We start from the raw sequence: 13,539 nt of genomic DNA, 5'->3' as shown, positions 1-13,539 counted from the left end.
TTCATATGACTGTGAAATGTCAGATAAATTTAATATTTTACATATACTCTTACTCAACATTTATACTGACTTTGGACAATTTTAGTTGACTTTTTAAGGACAAATATTTTTAAAAAATGATATCAGGAGAAAAATACCTTTTGCTTCTGATGAAAAAAAGTTGAATGCTTTTTAGCATATATGCTAGGAGGCACTTCAATGAAGCTCTCTGAGCTAAAGCCTCTTTGTATAATAAAATATTGTAAGTCTTTTGAACACATAGTTATAAAATATAATTGTTACATATTTGGCATTTTATGCTTCCCTAGAAATTACCACTTGGTATCTACACCTAATCTATGCTCTGTCTTTTCATTTCAATTGGGTCTGAAGTGGTCCTCCGTTGTAATGAGAATGCCCCTTTCAAGAGACTTCTTTTAATTATACCGATGATAAAATGTAAGTGAAAGTAGTCATTTGTAGAGGTTATGACTGAGCAGTGTTTTAACTGTAATACTAAAATCTACCTACGTTATTCCAGTCTCTATTTCAACATTTTTATGCACTCTCTCTCTACAGAACATAGTGGAACATCATTGTAGGTCAGAATTACAGTGTGTCTTATTTTTCAGTTTTCTTCCCGTTATTAAAAGTAACCTGAACTCTCAATTTCTAGCTACTATCACTTCCTACCTGAAGCACACAATCGAGAAAAATCTTCATTATTTGACAGAGTGACAGTTTCACAGGTCTTAGAAATATTCTGTCATTTTTTTTCAGTCTTCATTAAAACAAAATGCAGAGGGATTGTTTAATTAATTTCATATAGGTGAGCATGTGTTTTTTACAGAAAATACATAGTTTGGTGTATATATGACAGATATTTATATGGGTAAAAGCACTAATACAGAACAATTCTGAAAATGAAACAGACAAAACACATATATATACAAGTTACACTTTAATTGCTAGATAGCTCTGCTGATTGAATTCAGATTACATTCTTGCCTTGCAATACCAAACATAATTATATATCTTTATAGATTTAAATGCAGTCAAGTGAATTATGCCACCCAATACATTCCAGATTTGACCTAATAGGAGAACAATTTAAAAGGGATACAACTTGACCTGTGTTTGGAAATTCTTTGTGCATACAAATGACAGGAAAAAGATATCAGCCTATTTGCTAAGTAAAATGTTTTTCACTGTTACAAACACATAATTGGATATCTACATTGTACCACATATAAAATTACAAGGCATGTTTAATCTTTTTTAATCCCCAGTATTCTCAGGAATTTTTCTAATTGGCACAAGAATATAATCTGCAGACTAAACCTTCTAAAACAGCCTGTGCAGGATCTTTGAACGACAGTCTCAGAATTTAGTGTCTCTGTTCATTTTACCAAATTCTTTTTAAGTTTGCTTAAGTCCAGACCCTTCAAATAATTTAAAACATTCTTCTTCTTCCATAAGGGGACTTTGACAACTTTCCAAAAATATATGGGTATAAAATGGTCAGGAGAAGACTGCGAGTAATAACTCTTTTTTTCTTTTTTTTTTTTTTTCTCTCTCTTTTTTTTTTTTTTTCCTTGCAACTCTCATCTGTTTTCAAGAAACAGGAATGTTAATACTATGGAGAGCAGGGGAAGAACTATCACAAAATCTTCTATATGCAAAAATAAAGACACAAAAAACTAAAACCTCATTAAACTCAATAATGAACATCTGTTTCAAAGTCCTGTAGGTGCTGGTAGAAATGGTTTGGGGTAAATTTTCAAAAAGAAGTGCTTGAGTTTCCTATCTGAGATTGTTCTGTGCATGTTTCTTTGTATGTTTTGCCCAGGGACTGCAGGTGGATGTGGCATATAAGAAAAAATTAGTGTGTGAAATATGCTTTTAGGTCACTGGGGCCAACCTTTGTATCAGATGGTAGAGAAGAATCTAATGTTCTCTATTGTTCATGTGTTCATGGGTAAATTGGGAAACCTTTTTGTAACCTAGACAGCTGGGAATAGCATGAGTCACTGTAAACTGGTAGAATGGAGGAACTTCTGTAAAGAAAGGTGGTGAAGAGTGTTAGCCACTGAATTGTACTTACATGGATTTATCCATTCACGATCTATTTTATAGATAAATTTTTAGATTATAGATTAATTTATAGATTATTTTGTCTTCTAGTGATTCATTGGATCTGACAAACTGATCATAGTTTGAAAGAGGGGATTGCATAACTAAGGAAAAGCATGTGCAGAAGAAAATGGTCTTTGCATTGCTGGGATAAATTCTGCAACCTCTTGTACAGCATGAAAATGTGTTTCCTTTCATGCTTTTGCTGTGTTTCATACTGAGGGGATCTGTCCTTAGATCCTCACAGTGTGAGCTTGCAAGATAACCCGTGGGAAATGCTATAGAAGATGCCAGAGAGTTACCATTTACTCAATTTCTTAATGAGAGTGTTAGAGAATTCCAAATATGACTGACAGCTACCAGACACCAGTTGATGTGCTATAGGATGTAAATAGATATGAGAATAGAATGTAGTAATATCTACCAATCCTGTGCTGTGTGGGTATGGCCTCATGGGTTAAAAATTGACAACTCTGAATAGTTCCATCTCTAAATGCTATAAATGCCTTTGTCTGGTGTATTTATCTGGGGAAATCCATATTGGAAACGTATTTAGGAAAATCAAAAGTTCTGCAGCCACCTGAGGGATATAGTTGAGAGTCTTTATCAATCACCAATTGATAATTCAGTCACCATTGCCTAAAGTCCCTAAAAGAGGGACACTTTTATAAACACTGGCAGAGTGATTTTAGTTCTGCTTATCAGCTTTCACACATCCACTCTTCTCTCTTTGACTTAGAGACCTAACATTAGCAGAGAACTCCAGAGCTTTCAGCAACAGAACTGTCCAAATTACTTGCCAGATGCTTCAGTTGATGATAATATGGTGGGAGCATCCAGACTCTCAAATGTCAGTTTATTCAAAGGGTTATTCCAGTGCAACTATATTAATGCCAGTTTATTCCACGTTACTGTGTATCTAGATGAGGTACACATCTGTGCCAGCTACTAATTCAGTTGCCATTGTTACATGCCCATCATTTATGGAAATGAAGACCAGCGGCATGAGTGGTGTGGATTAAAAAAGGAGGCTGATACTTTTTTGTGTGTGTCTAAGTACATCAAATTAACAGGAGGATAACAAGGGTAAGATGGGAGACTTGCAATGACAGACTTACAGATGATCACCATCATTTTGTTCCTTCTTTTGTCATCAGTATTTCCAATGGAGGTTTTTTGAATAGGGTGTGTTTTCCTTATTGCTATTCATTTATCACCTTTGTGGTTAAGAGGTGTTTTAATCATTGATTCTCAACATTTATGGCTAGATGCCTGCTCACATTTGCACATCAGTGTTTGTTCTTCCTGCTGCCTCATATAGGCTTTCTATATTTTATTTATAAGGTTGGCTCATTGTGGAGCAGGTGGTAAGGTCATGCATGACTGTTTTTAGTGCTGTAGAGTTAGGCTGTGATTTTCAGTCTGGGTGGAGGCTGATGAGACTACAATGGCTTGGAAAAGCTAAGGTTCTAGCTCCCACTGTAGACTTATTTTCTGGAAATTGCCATTGAAATTCAGTAACAGGACTGATTCAGTGCACTTCCATCCTATAGGAAGCGGTAAGCAGAAGCTTTTTTTTTTTTTTTTTTTTTTAACTATGTTGTCTTTTTCTCATTTTACTTCCTGTCATTGTGATATTGTGTTTACTTCTTCAGTATGATTAAATTATAATATGTGGAAACAATTCAGTTGTTTGTTTAGTAGAAAAGTTTTCATTTTATGTGAGTACAAAAATCTTTCTAGTGAAATGGCCCTGCTATTTTATACTTCCCATGAAGCTGGCTTAGTTTGCTTGGTTTTACAGTAAATGGAGTATCTCTACATTTTGAATGCCTTTTATGAGTCTTTTATAAAAATATAATTGCTGAGAATGATATAATAATGCAGTGCTCCCTGTAGATATGGAAAGATGGGAGGTGCTGGGCAGGCTGAAACTCTTGTATACCAAGCTAGATGACTGGCATTTTAGATCTGTGGCATCCTTCTAAATGGCTCTCTACCTAAATACTATCTTTACCATTAGAATTAAAAAGATGTGTTCACAACTTTATGTTTATTGGTTTATTATTATTATTGTATAGTGCATATACAAATTCTAAGTTTAAAACTTTGTTTTAGTACATATCCTACATCAGTATATTGAAAGTTTCACCCATTGAAAAAGAAAGGAAAATTTTGAGCACAAAACATTTTAATTTTTACTTGAACTTGCAGAATGTGACCTTTGCAAGGTGAAGAAAGGAACTGGAGTCTGCTGTTCAGTATTTTGACTCTGTAGAAGAGGTTTTTTCTTGCAAGTAGCCATGAGAGTAGGAAGTTAGAAGGCAGAGCCAGGAGGTCAGACATAAGAGTCAAGGAAGTATGAATGACATCATCATCCCTAAGTACACTCTCAGAAGATGAATGAGCTCTCTCTTGTATTACAATGCTAAAGAGCATTAGAAGGTGATATGATATCTAGACAACACATAAGATAAATGCCTCACAGTCCACTAGAACTGCTTCCCCCCCACGCCCTCCACAAGTACATAAATCCTTTGGTGGTCTCAATAATACAATATGTGGCTTCTCTGTATTATATATTGTGGCCAGCTTTTTCTTGACAAAATTCATTTACATTTAACAAGTATCTTGAACACTGTCTAATTTAGTTACCAAAGCTGAGTAACTCACTATAACTCTAGATACCCTTTTCCTGATTAGACTCACCGTAGTGTTGGGACAAAAGTGGATATATTCACTAGACACCCAATAATAATAATATTTTTTAAAAAGGCAGATGTCAACAGCAGAGATCTTTTTTAAAGCTGTCACAAAATTTGTTCATCATGATAGAACTTGACACAAAATGTGTCTGTCGTAATAAAACTTGAAATGAAAGTTTTATGATATTAATGGATTCCTACTAAAAGGAATGCATGTCACAAACAAAACATGCAAAGTCACTGTAACGTTGGTCCAGGGTACATTCAATCAGAAGAGGATTTTATTTAAATTATAATCATCATGCTTTAAAAGCACAGTCATTCTTGTATGCTTTATATAATCCTTCCTACAGTGATTTTGGAATATGCAAAGTCACAGCAGACTTTACTACCCCACTTTTTTTTTTTTTTTAATGTAAACATCCCTTACTATTTTCAGGAAGAAAATATGATAGAAATAGTTCATCGCATTTTTGTTTCACAAAATAAAAATAATAATAACAAATCCATCAGTAGAAAATCAGCTTCAGCTTTGGAATAGAAATGGACTCTGGATCTGTGTTGTGTAGCTGTATGAAGGGCAGAGTTCTGATGCATCGTATTTAATCTCTAAAGTAATAGATTATAATTTAAAAAGTAATATATGATGATAATTTAAATAATATTTTAAATAATCTATAATAATATTTTAAGTAATATTTTAAATAAAGTAGTATATTATAACATTTTATTCTTTTCTATATTTTCTCATTTGTTGTTTTATAGAAATAAAACGATGGTCATTTGACAAAAAATGAAAGACAAGAAGGTCCTCAAACGAAATGCTGCATAGTCCTTTATTCTAACCCAAAAGCTGTCAGACTTTTAACATTAGTAGAAGAGTGGATCTTTTTTGACAAATGCCCCCATAAATTAGATATTAGCTTTAGTCAAACTCTGTCTCTTCAGGAAATATTTCCACTTGCATATTCAATTGGAAGGACCTTACATGATGCCCACTTACTGCTAGGAAAATCTATGTTTCCATGATGAAGGCAAAGAATAATTTCTGTGAACAAAAGAAATCTGGATAACAGACCTTGAGCTTGTGCAGAGATTTCTTTTTGTAGGATGTGAGTTTCACTCACTTTTTGATGTCTGTCTGCTTCTCTGTCCACCTATCTATCTGTTTATCACCATTGCAGTGGTAACATACAGTATCAATTGGATTTTAAAAGACATAGATCTTTTATATTAGCTGTCCTTTTTTATAATACCTTTTACAAATTTAATCAATGCATTTTAATATACTATATAGTTTAAGTGCAATATACAATAAATATTCAAGCTTCATCTTAAACATGCTCTAGCCTTTAAATTGTTAAAACTGCAGTGCCCTTTCAATCTACTTACATAATGTCATAAAATATACATTTCAAGGTAAATGAAGTCAGCTACTTCAATTTAGTCCCTCAAACTGGTAGTAAATGAGAGGTTAACACTATGGTGCCAAACCCATTATTGAGTAAATTTAGCACCTTGGACAGCTCTGTAAAATCTTTATTGCTTTCCTGACCTGCTCGTCATGTTCTGTCTATGTGTTCAGTGGCTCTCAGCTCTGATTGAAAGGCAATATATTAGATCCCGAACACAAACATGCTCGGGGGCTGCTTCACTGTGAGCGTAATGACATGGAGGTGAGAACAATTTTCTGGTCACCGCAATCCAAGCACCTTGCAAGGTCTGTTGCTCTAACTTATAGAGGACTTTGGGGGTTCCTTTGTACGTGAAGTCATAATGGTAGCTTCTATGGTAATTTAGGCAGAGCTGCAAAAGGTTTAACTGCATTCAGAAAACAAAACGTTAATGCCTTGAGCATGTCTGTAGTAGCATTTTACTGTGTATCTTTAAAGCTACTTTGTGTCTGTAAGAACTACCATCAGCTCTGGAATAGAAGATACCAGTATCTGACACAGGAATTTTTGTGTAAAATCTACTTTGTATGATTTGAAAATGTCATAAACAAGAAATGCTTTTATTGTGTGAAAATATTGTTAGAGAAAGTATGAAACTCAAATTTACAGGCTACGAAGATATTGGAAAAAGATAACCATTGACTAGCTAGGAAAATTGAATGCTATTTGTCAAGCACACTTCAGTAAAACATCATGACAATTAGTTTTATTTACATACAACATAATATTGCATCAAATAACTTGCAATATTTAGGAACTGGAATATATTTGATATTAGGTAGAGCAGCTGCAAGATTGCATGTAATTACCTAATTTTTTAACATGGTCTTCAATCTCTTTTTAGATGCATTCTGAGATTTTTAGCTCAGCATTACATAAATAACTATGATTAGTCAGGTGGAGCAGAATTGACTATTTTTTATTTTTTTTTTTTAAGTAATTTGGCATAATGACAGCTTAGGTTAACAATATTCCAAAGCGGTTTGTGGGCTCTGTATCACATTTTAATTTTGCATTAGTGAAATATATAGTGCAAACAATTTCTACTGAAGTGAAATAAATCCTAGTTTGCAAAGTCAAACACCTGTGTAGTAATTTTCCATCTACAATCATATTTGAAAAATATAATATTTTTTCAGAAACACTTCTACTCTCCAGTTTGTATCTTCAACATGAGGAAAAAAGGGCTACTTAGTGTTCTGATGACTCTGGTAAAGCAATAAGGATTGATTGTACCTGAACGTTACTTGTAGTCTGCTTGTCCATGATTATACAGCTAATGGTTGTGGTCAAGCTATGTGAAGGAAAAAAAAAAAAAAAAAAAAAAAAAAAAAAAGAAAAGAAAGGCTGTAGCACACTAACTCCTCAGAATTGGTTTCAATGTAGTGATTCAAAAATCTTTCAATTATATATTACATCTCACTTCATATGTGGAAAATAATTTAAATGTGTGTTCTGGGAGAGGGGTGTGCAGCAAAGGCAAGCCTAAATGTTTACTGGGAGTACAAAAATCCTCCATCTCATTTTTGAATTTAGGACATTATATATGTCATAAGTAGTTACTGCAGTATGACAACTGTTTTATCTTATATTATAGAGAATTTAAAATTGAAAAAAATGCTAATATGCATCTAAAAGCTTGTCATTTGAAGAGTTGTTCAAGGATTTTTGAAGAGGTTATGGTGACAGCAAAATGAACGCAATTATATCTCTATTTTCTGATCAGACTCTACAGTATATGAAAATTGAGCATTACTGTTTCTTTTTGGTATAAAATATGGCTATTGTGTAAAATATTTTAACTCTAAAAGTTTAACTTTGTAGAAAACTGTAAAATACTCAGAACTGTTACTATTTTTGTAAGCTACCTACAGAAATATACCATGATGAATAACATCATGTTAATTTATTAGGGTATCATGCGGGGGCTGGTAATTACAAAAGTATGGTGTTTTGCTTAAAGGACAGTCTGGACTGTTTTTGATCAGGCAATTGGTAATCTGCTAGGTGTTTTTAAAGAATATGAATTTGTATTTATTTTTTTTTTTACATTTTCTATCAGCTTTCCTGATAGAGATTTTTCCACACTTTAAATGTAAGAACACAGGAAATGCTAGTATTACTTGAGTGCCCATTTAAAATGCTGTACAAATAAGAACAAATAGGAAAATGGAGGGAGAAAGAAAGAGGAATAAAAAGTTAATTTATGCCCCAAAATGAAAGCTATATCCAAGACTGCTCTAATTTCTGCTGTCCATGCTGGGATTTTTTCAAGGAAACACTTCATGGCACTGGGCCATTCTCACATATTGCATGTATTTGTGTATATGGCTCCCACCCTGACCTGTCATATCAAGATACAAACCAAAGAAGTTGAAAGGTTACATTACCAGTAGCACAGAACTGATTGGGTATCTTCTGAACGTGGCCTGCTGGGTAAGGTCACAATTCCTGCAGTATGCAATTAAGAAAAAAATAAACACATTGAAAGGATTCATAACATGCTCTGAATGACATTGATTGCAGTAATCTAGTAAATGACCTCAGGATTGTATTCTGCAATAAACCGATGAGTGGTTTATGGTGCAGATGGTAGAGACAATTGAGTGATGTATTTTATTTTGCAGCACCAATGATTCTCACCTTTTGACTTGATTAAGCGTGTGTGTGAATAGGATGAACTAGTGATTTAACACCATTGAGTGGTTGCTGAGAGTTGTTAAAATTAAGGTCTACCTGGTGGGAGGAAAAAAAAAACACACAAAAAAACCACAATACAAAACACAGTGCAACTGATAGAACAATATAAAAGATTCTAATATTTGTTTTCCCCCACAAGGAGTTTATTGAACTCAGAGGAACACATCTGTTTTTATATTGACAGGAAGTAATACTTAAGAGGGCTGCTGATTTAGTAGAAGCACTCTATGGTATGCCACATAATAACCAGGTAAATGCATTCTACTTCAGCAATTCTAAAACATGGCTATTTCTTAGATGTATAGATAGATCAGGGGCTAAAGGTATATGATACTATAATGTGAGACAAGAATAAATATGTAGGGCAATGCCATATCTGGAATGGGGTTTAGTTTGCTTGCTTTCTTTTTAAAGTATGTGAATTTAGTGCTTGCAAAACCAACATGTTATTAACCCTGGGGGCATTTGCCCACTGTCACCAGAGACTGTATGATATGGGCAATGATATGCATTATTTCTTGCCACCAGTGATGTTTCAGTCTTACCCTAAAGATATTTTAGCTTTAAGGTGGAGTAAGCCTAGGCTTCAGTCCCATTCTGCCTATTTGTCTTGTTATACAGAAATGTGGCCACTGGGACTGAAGTTTCCAACTCTCTTACCACAGTTGTCAGGATTTATCATGAAGCAAGCAGATCTATAAGCATCAGCTATCAGTCAGCTAGCTGGTTTAGAAAGAAAAGCATCTAGTATTTCCTTTGGACGGGGAAATGTTTTATTTTATTATGTAAGAAAAGGTTTGTCAGAGTAGACTTGGTAACACTCTTATTCTTTTTTACATTTCTTGTCCCCTAGGAAATAATCCTGAAAAGAGCAGCAGATATCGCAGAAGCACTCTACAGTGTCCCCCGCAACCACAACCAGCTCCCCGCCCTTGCTAACACGTCAGTCCACGCAGGAATGATGGGAGTGAATTCCTTTAGCGGTCAACTAGCTGTCAATGTTTCCGAAGCCTCACAGGCCACCAATCAGGGTCAGGAGAAGACGCGTCTTCCTCTCTTTTTGAACCTTTTCTGATAGAAGTCAGGCAAACACACAGAGCAGTGTGAGAGTGATGGTTCAAAACCGAATGCAATAAGCACATCCAGACAGACACCATCACACCTGCATGCAGAAACTTTGAATTACTCAATTCTGTCATGAGATGGGGCTTTCTTTAGTGACTTCGGCCCCAGTTCTGGAAAAGCACTTATGCATGTATCAGACTGCTTTTGGTCTGCTCAGAGTAACACTTGCACTTGTGTTTAAATCCTGCTGTTTTGAAAAGAATTTCTATAACCTGAACATGTACTTAATCTTAAGTACGTACTTACATATTTTCCTGAACATGGATGATCTCTGAGTCTGGGCCTTATATAGTATTTCTTTATAACACAAAAGTATCACTTCATTATTTTTTGATTTGGTTTTGCAAGAGACATTATATTGGCACTAATTGTTTTCAGAGGTTGAGACTTTTCTAAATTTTAAAAGTGAGTAAAAATAGAAATATTTACAAAGACATTTTTAAAATAGAGCATTTTTCACTTTACATAAAATCAAATCAATATTTTTTTAATTTCTATAGTTAAAAAAGTGACAAGCATCTTTTTAAAAAAATCTTTACATTTTTCACTCTCCTTTGCTCAGCTCCCTTTATTACAAAACTTAAATTCCATTTTAATGATAAAATAGTAGAAGGAGTCTGCTTTTTCAGAAGGGCAGAAAAATTATTTTGCATTATACTAAAAAATAGAAATGATTTTCAGATCATAATATTTTATGGACATACTATGCAATGGGAAGATAAGTTTATATTTCATCTTCTGGGAGTGGAGATACATTTTGTATTCCTGTGCTTCTAGAAACAAATCCTCATTTTTGGGTATTTGGATATGAGTTTCTCCAAACATCATTTCCAGAATTAGGTAGAAATTCAAATTTTAACTTGGAATCAAATTTGGTTATTCTCTACCAACATAGTGATCAGACTAGGAAAAGGAGACTTAGGATTTTCCACTACTTTGAGAAATTTACTGTGTTTTCTAAAGTGTGCTGTAGCATCTAATTTGAGATGCATTAAATGAGAGACATTAGAAGACATTTAACAGAAATCACATGTTTTTAACATACCTTAAATCGGTATGTACTGCTAACTTTGAAAACATAGGTCATGTTTGCTCCATCTCCTACAAACAGCTCTTTTAGAGCGAGTATTCCAAGAATACCCAATGGTCATCTCCTTGAAAGAACAGGTTGCCTGTGAAGGCTGTAGCCTTCCTCCTCCCTCTTTGAGTTCCCACAAGCAATGACCCAGGCAGTGAGGGATCACAATTTGGGTTACTTGGTGGTAGCAGTGGTCAGTCCTGCCCCTCCCTGTGCACACCGTTGCTGCCTTAGTAGCCCCAAATTACTTGCCTGTAGCTGTTTGTTTATGAAATTTCTCTTGGGCTAACACCAATTTCTAAATGTATTCCCTCTCTACAAAAGGTTTTACTCGCAACTCAAGCAGCGTGTCACCTCATGGCTATGTGCCAAGCACCACCCCTCAGCAGACAAATTATAACTCTGTCACAACAAGCATGAATGGCTATGGGAATGCTGGAATGTCAAATTTAGGCGGTTCTCCAACCTTCCTGAATGGATCTGCTGCCAATTCTCCCTATGCCAGTGAGTATTATATGATTCTTCTGTATTTGTACGTTTTTATTACAAGGAGTTGGTGACTTTTCTGTAATATTCAATATTTAGTTTCTATTCTGAGCATTTGAAACAGAGCTTGGACATTTCTCTCCTCTTTCTCTCCCCCACTGACCTTTGAAGCACTTTGAAGACGTTGGTGTTGCCAGCAATGCTTTTCTGTTTTGTTGTTATTATTTGGAAGTCTCATCAGGGCTGAAAAAGAATAACGCTTCTCATGATTTGGGCTGATAGTTTCATAACTTACCTTGTACTCTAAATAAGAAATGCTGTCTTCAACATTGACAATTTTAGAAAGCAGGGATGGCATAACTGACTTAATTTCCATTGGAGTTGATCAAATATTATCAGTGCACACTTTTTGTTGCAGTGAGTATGGAAGGAGGCTAAGCATATTTGCTGCAGGAAAAATAGTGTTTCCAACTGTAAGATATGAAGGGCAGAAAAGTTGGCTATAATACTGGCACAGACTGACATTTCCATAAGCTGCATGATGATGTTTCCAAGACCTCTGAGCAAATATTGTGCTCGTAACCTTTATACACATTATGAATTACTATTGGGCCTAATCTTGATTGCTTATATGCCATTTGCTTTGTAACTAGTATATTGACTTCACTGAGAACTTAGTAAAATGTGACAATGGCTCTTAGAGTTTGTATTTTAGTGACTGTACAGATTAAAATAAAGATTCAGGTCATACAAAACATATATCCCATGGCATAAAGTACGTATGTTCTACAGTCCCAGTTATGGAAATATTTATATGTAGGACTAACTTTCTGCATTATAATATTAAAGATTTAACAACCTGTTTAAATATGTATATATACACATATAGATATACGTATATGTTTCTGTTGGTAAATGCCTATGAACCTTTCCTGCCACAGCTCAGTAGTCCCTATTCACATGAGAAAATTAAATGAATAGGACCTGCCCAATTCCTCTGGCATTACTCATGTTGTATAACAGATTCCACAGAAATCTGCAGAAAGCTACAAGCAGAATCGGGCCAGAAGGTCTTGTCATATAAAAAGGTTTATAGGCTGAGACCCTAGCATGGACAGGAGAAACAGTGCTGGACATACCATGGTTTACACATCAAATCTTAAGTTTAGTGATGGAACAGCAATAATGAATTATTTTGAATTGCGTTGCTAGAGTTTAGAATTGAAAAGGAGGAGCAACTCTGATCGAAAAAATTACCTCCAAAGCTTCTTAGCTGCCACAAATTTAGAATAAAATATTTACCCATGTAACTAGTACTTATAACTTAAGAATTGCTAACCAGTTATTATTTTGTACTCTAATAATAATGTAACAAATAATGTTGCAGAGTACCTTACTTACTTATTAAGTTGAATTTACTGTCATAGAATTTGCACTCTCTGAATTCATAATACAACATGATTGATGAGACATCTCTTTTTGGAAGCAGATGCCAGTGATGCATTTAAAATACTCAAGCAGTGTATAATTCCATATTTATGAACAAAGTCCTCTTTAGAATAGCACTTCACTTCCCAGCCCTGGTTCTTTATTCTAGTTATATTTTGGGAGGTTTTCTTGGTAGATCTGTCATTCTGCTAATGCCTAATCCATTGAATCAGAAAATGCTTCAATCATGACCTGAAAATTAAAAGGTGGCATTCTTAATTAAATCAATAAACTAATTGCTGTATAGTAGCAATTCAATTTAGGTGCTTTGATTGCTCTCCCTTAGCAAGTACTTCCAGACATAGAGTGACTTCAGACTAAGATTGTATCTGTCAGACTGTGAAACTTTGAACATTTAATTTCCATTAATTGATTTCCTCAGTGTTAACAA

General features: G+C 34.6%; 1 protein-coding gene across 10 annotated transcripts in view; it reads left to right on the top strand.

The window, feature by feature from the left end:
• Positions 1–13,539, top strand: part of EBF1 (EBF transcription factor 1) — a 272,798-nt gene that overhangs the window by 249,467 nt on the left and 9,792 nt on the right. For 9 of the 10 annotated variants that reach the window (XM_027468383.3, XM_027468384.3, XM_027468382.3 and 6 more), the window contains exons 12-14: positions 9,156–9,221; positions 9,825–10,002; positions 11,499–11,678. In XM_027468383.3, the coding sequence (XP_027324184.1) occupies positions 9,156–9,221; positions 9,825–10,002; positions 11,499–11,678 (424 nt within the window). The remainder of the gene's footprint in view (positions 1–9,155; positions 9,222–9,824; positions 10,003–11,498; positions 11,679–13,539) is intronic. The other variant, XM_038186284.2, reaches the window with a different exon arrangement.

This window comes from Anas platyrhynchos, chromosome 14 (genome assembly GCF_047663525.1).
Source record: "Anas platyrhynchos isolate ZD024472 breed Pekin duck chromosome 14, IASCAAS_PekinDuck_T2T, whole genome shotgun sequence".
Classification (NCBI taxonomy): Eukaryota; Metazoa; Chordata; class Aves; order Anseriformes; family Anatidae; genus Anas; species Anas platyrhynchos.
The sequence above is the reverse complement of the archived record's forward strand: the minus strand, read 5'-3'. Positions and strand labels throughout refer to the sequence as shown.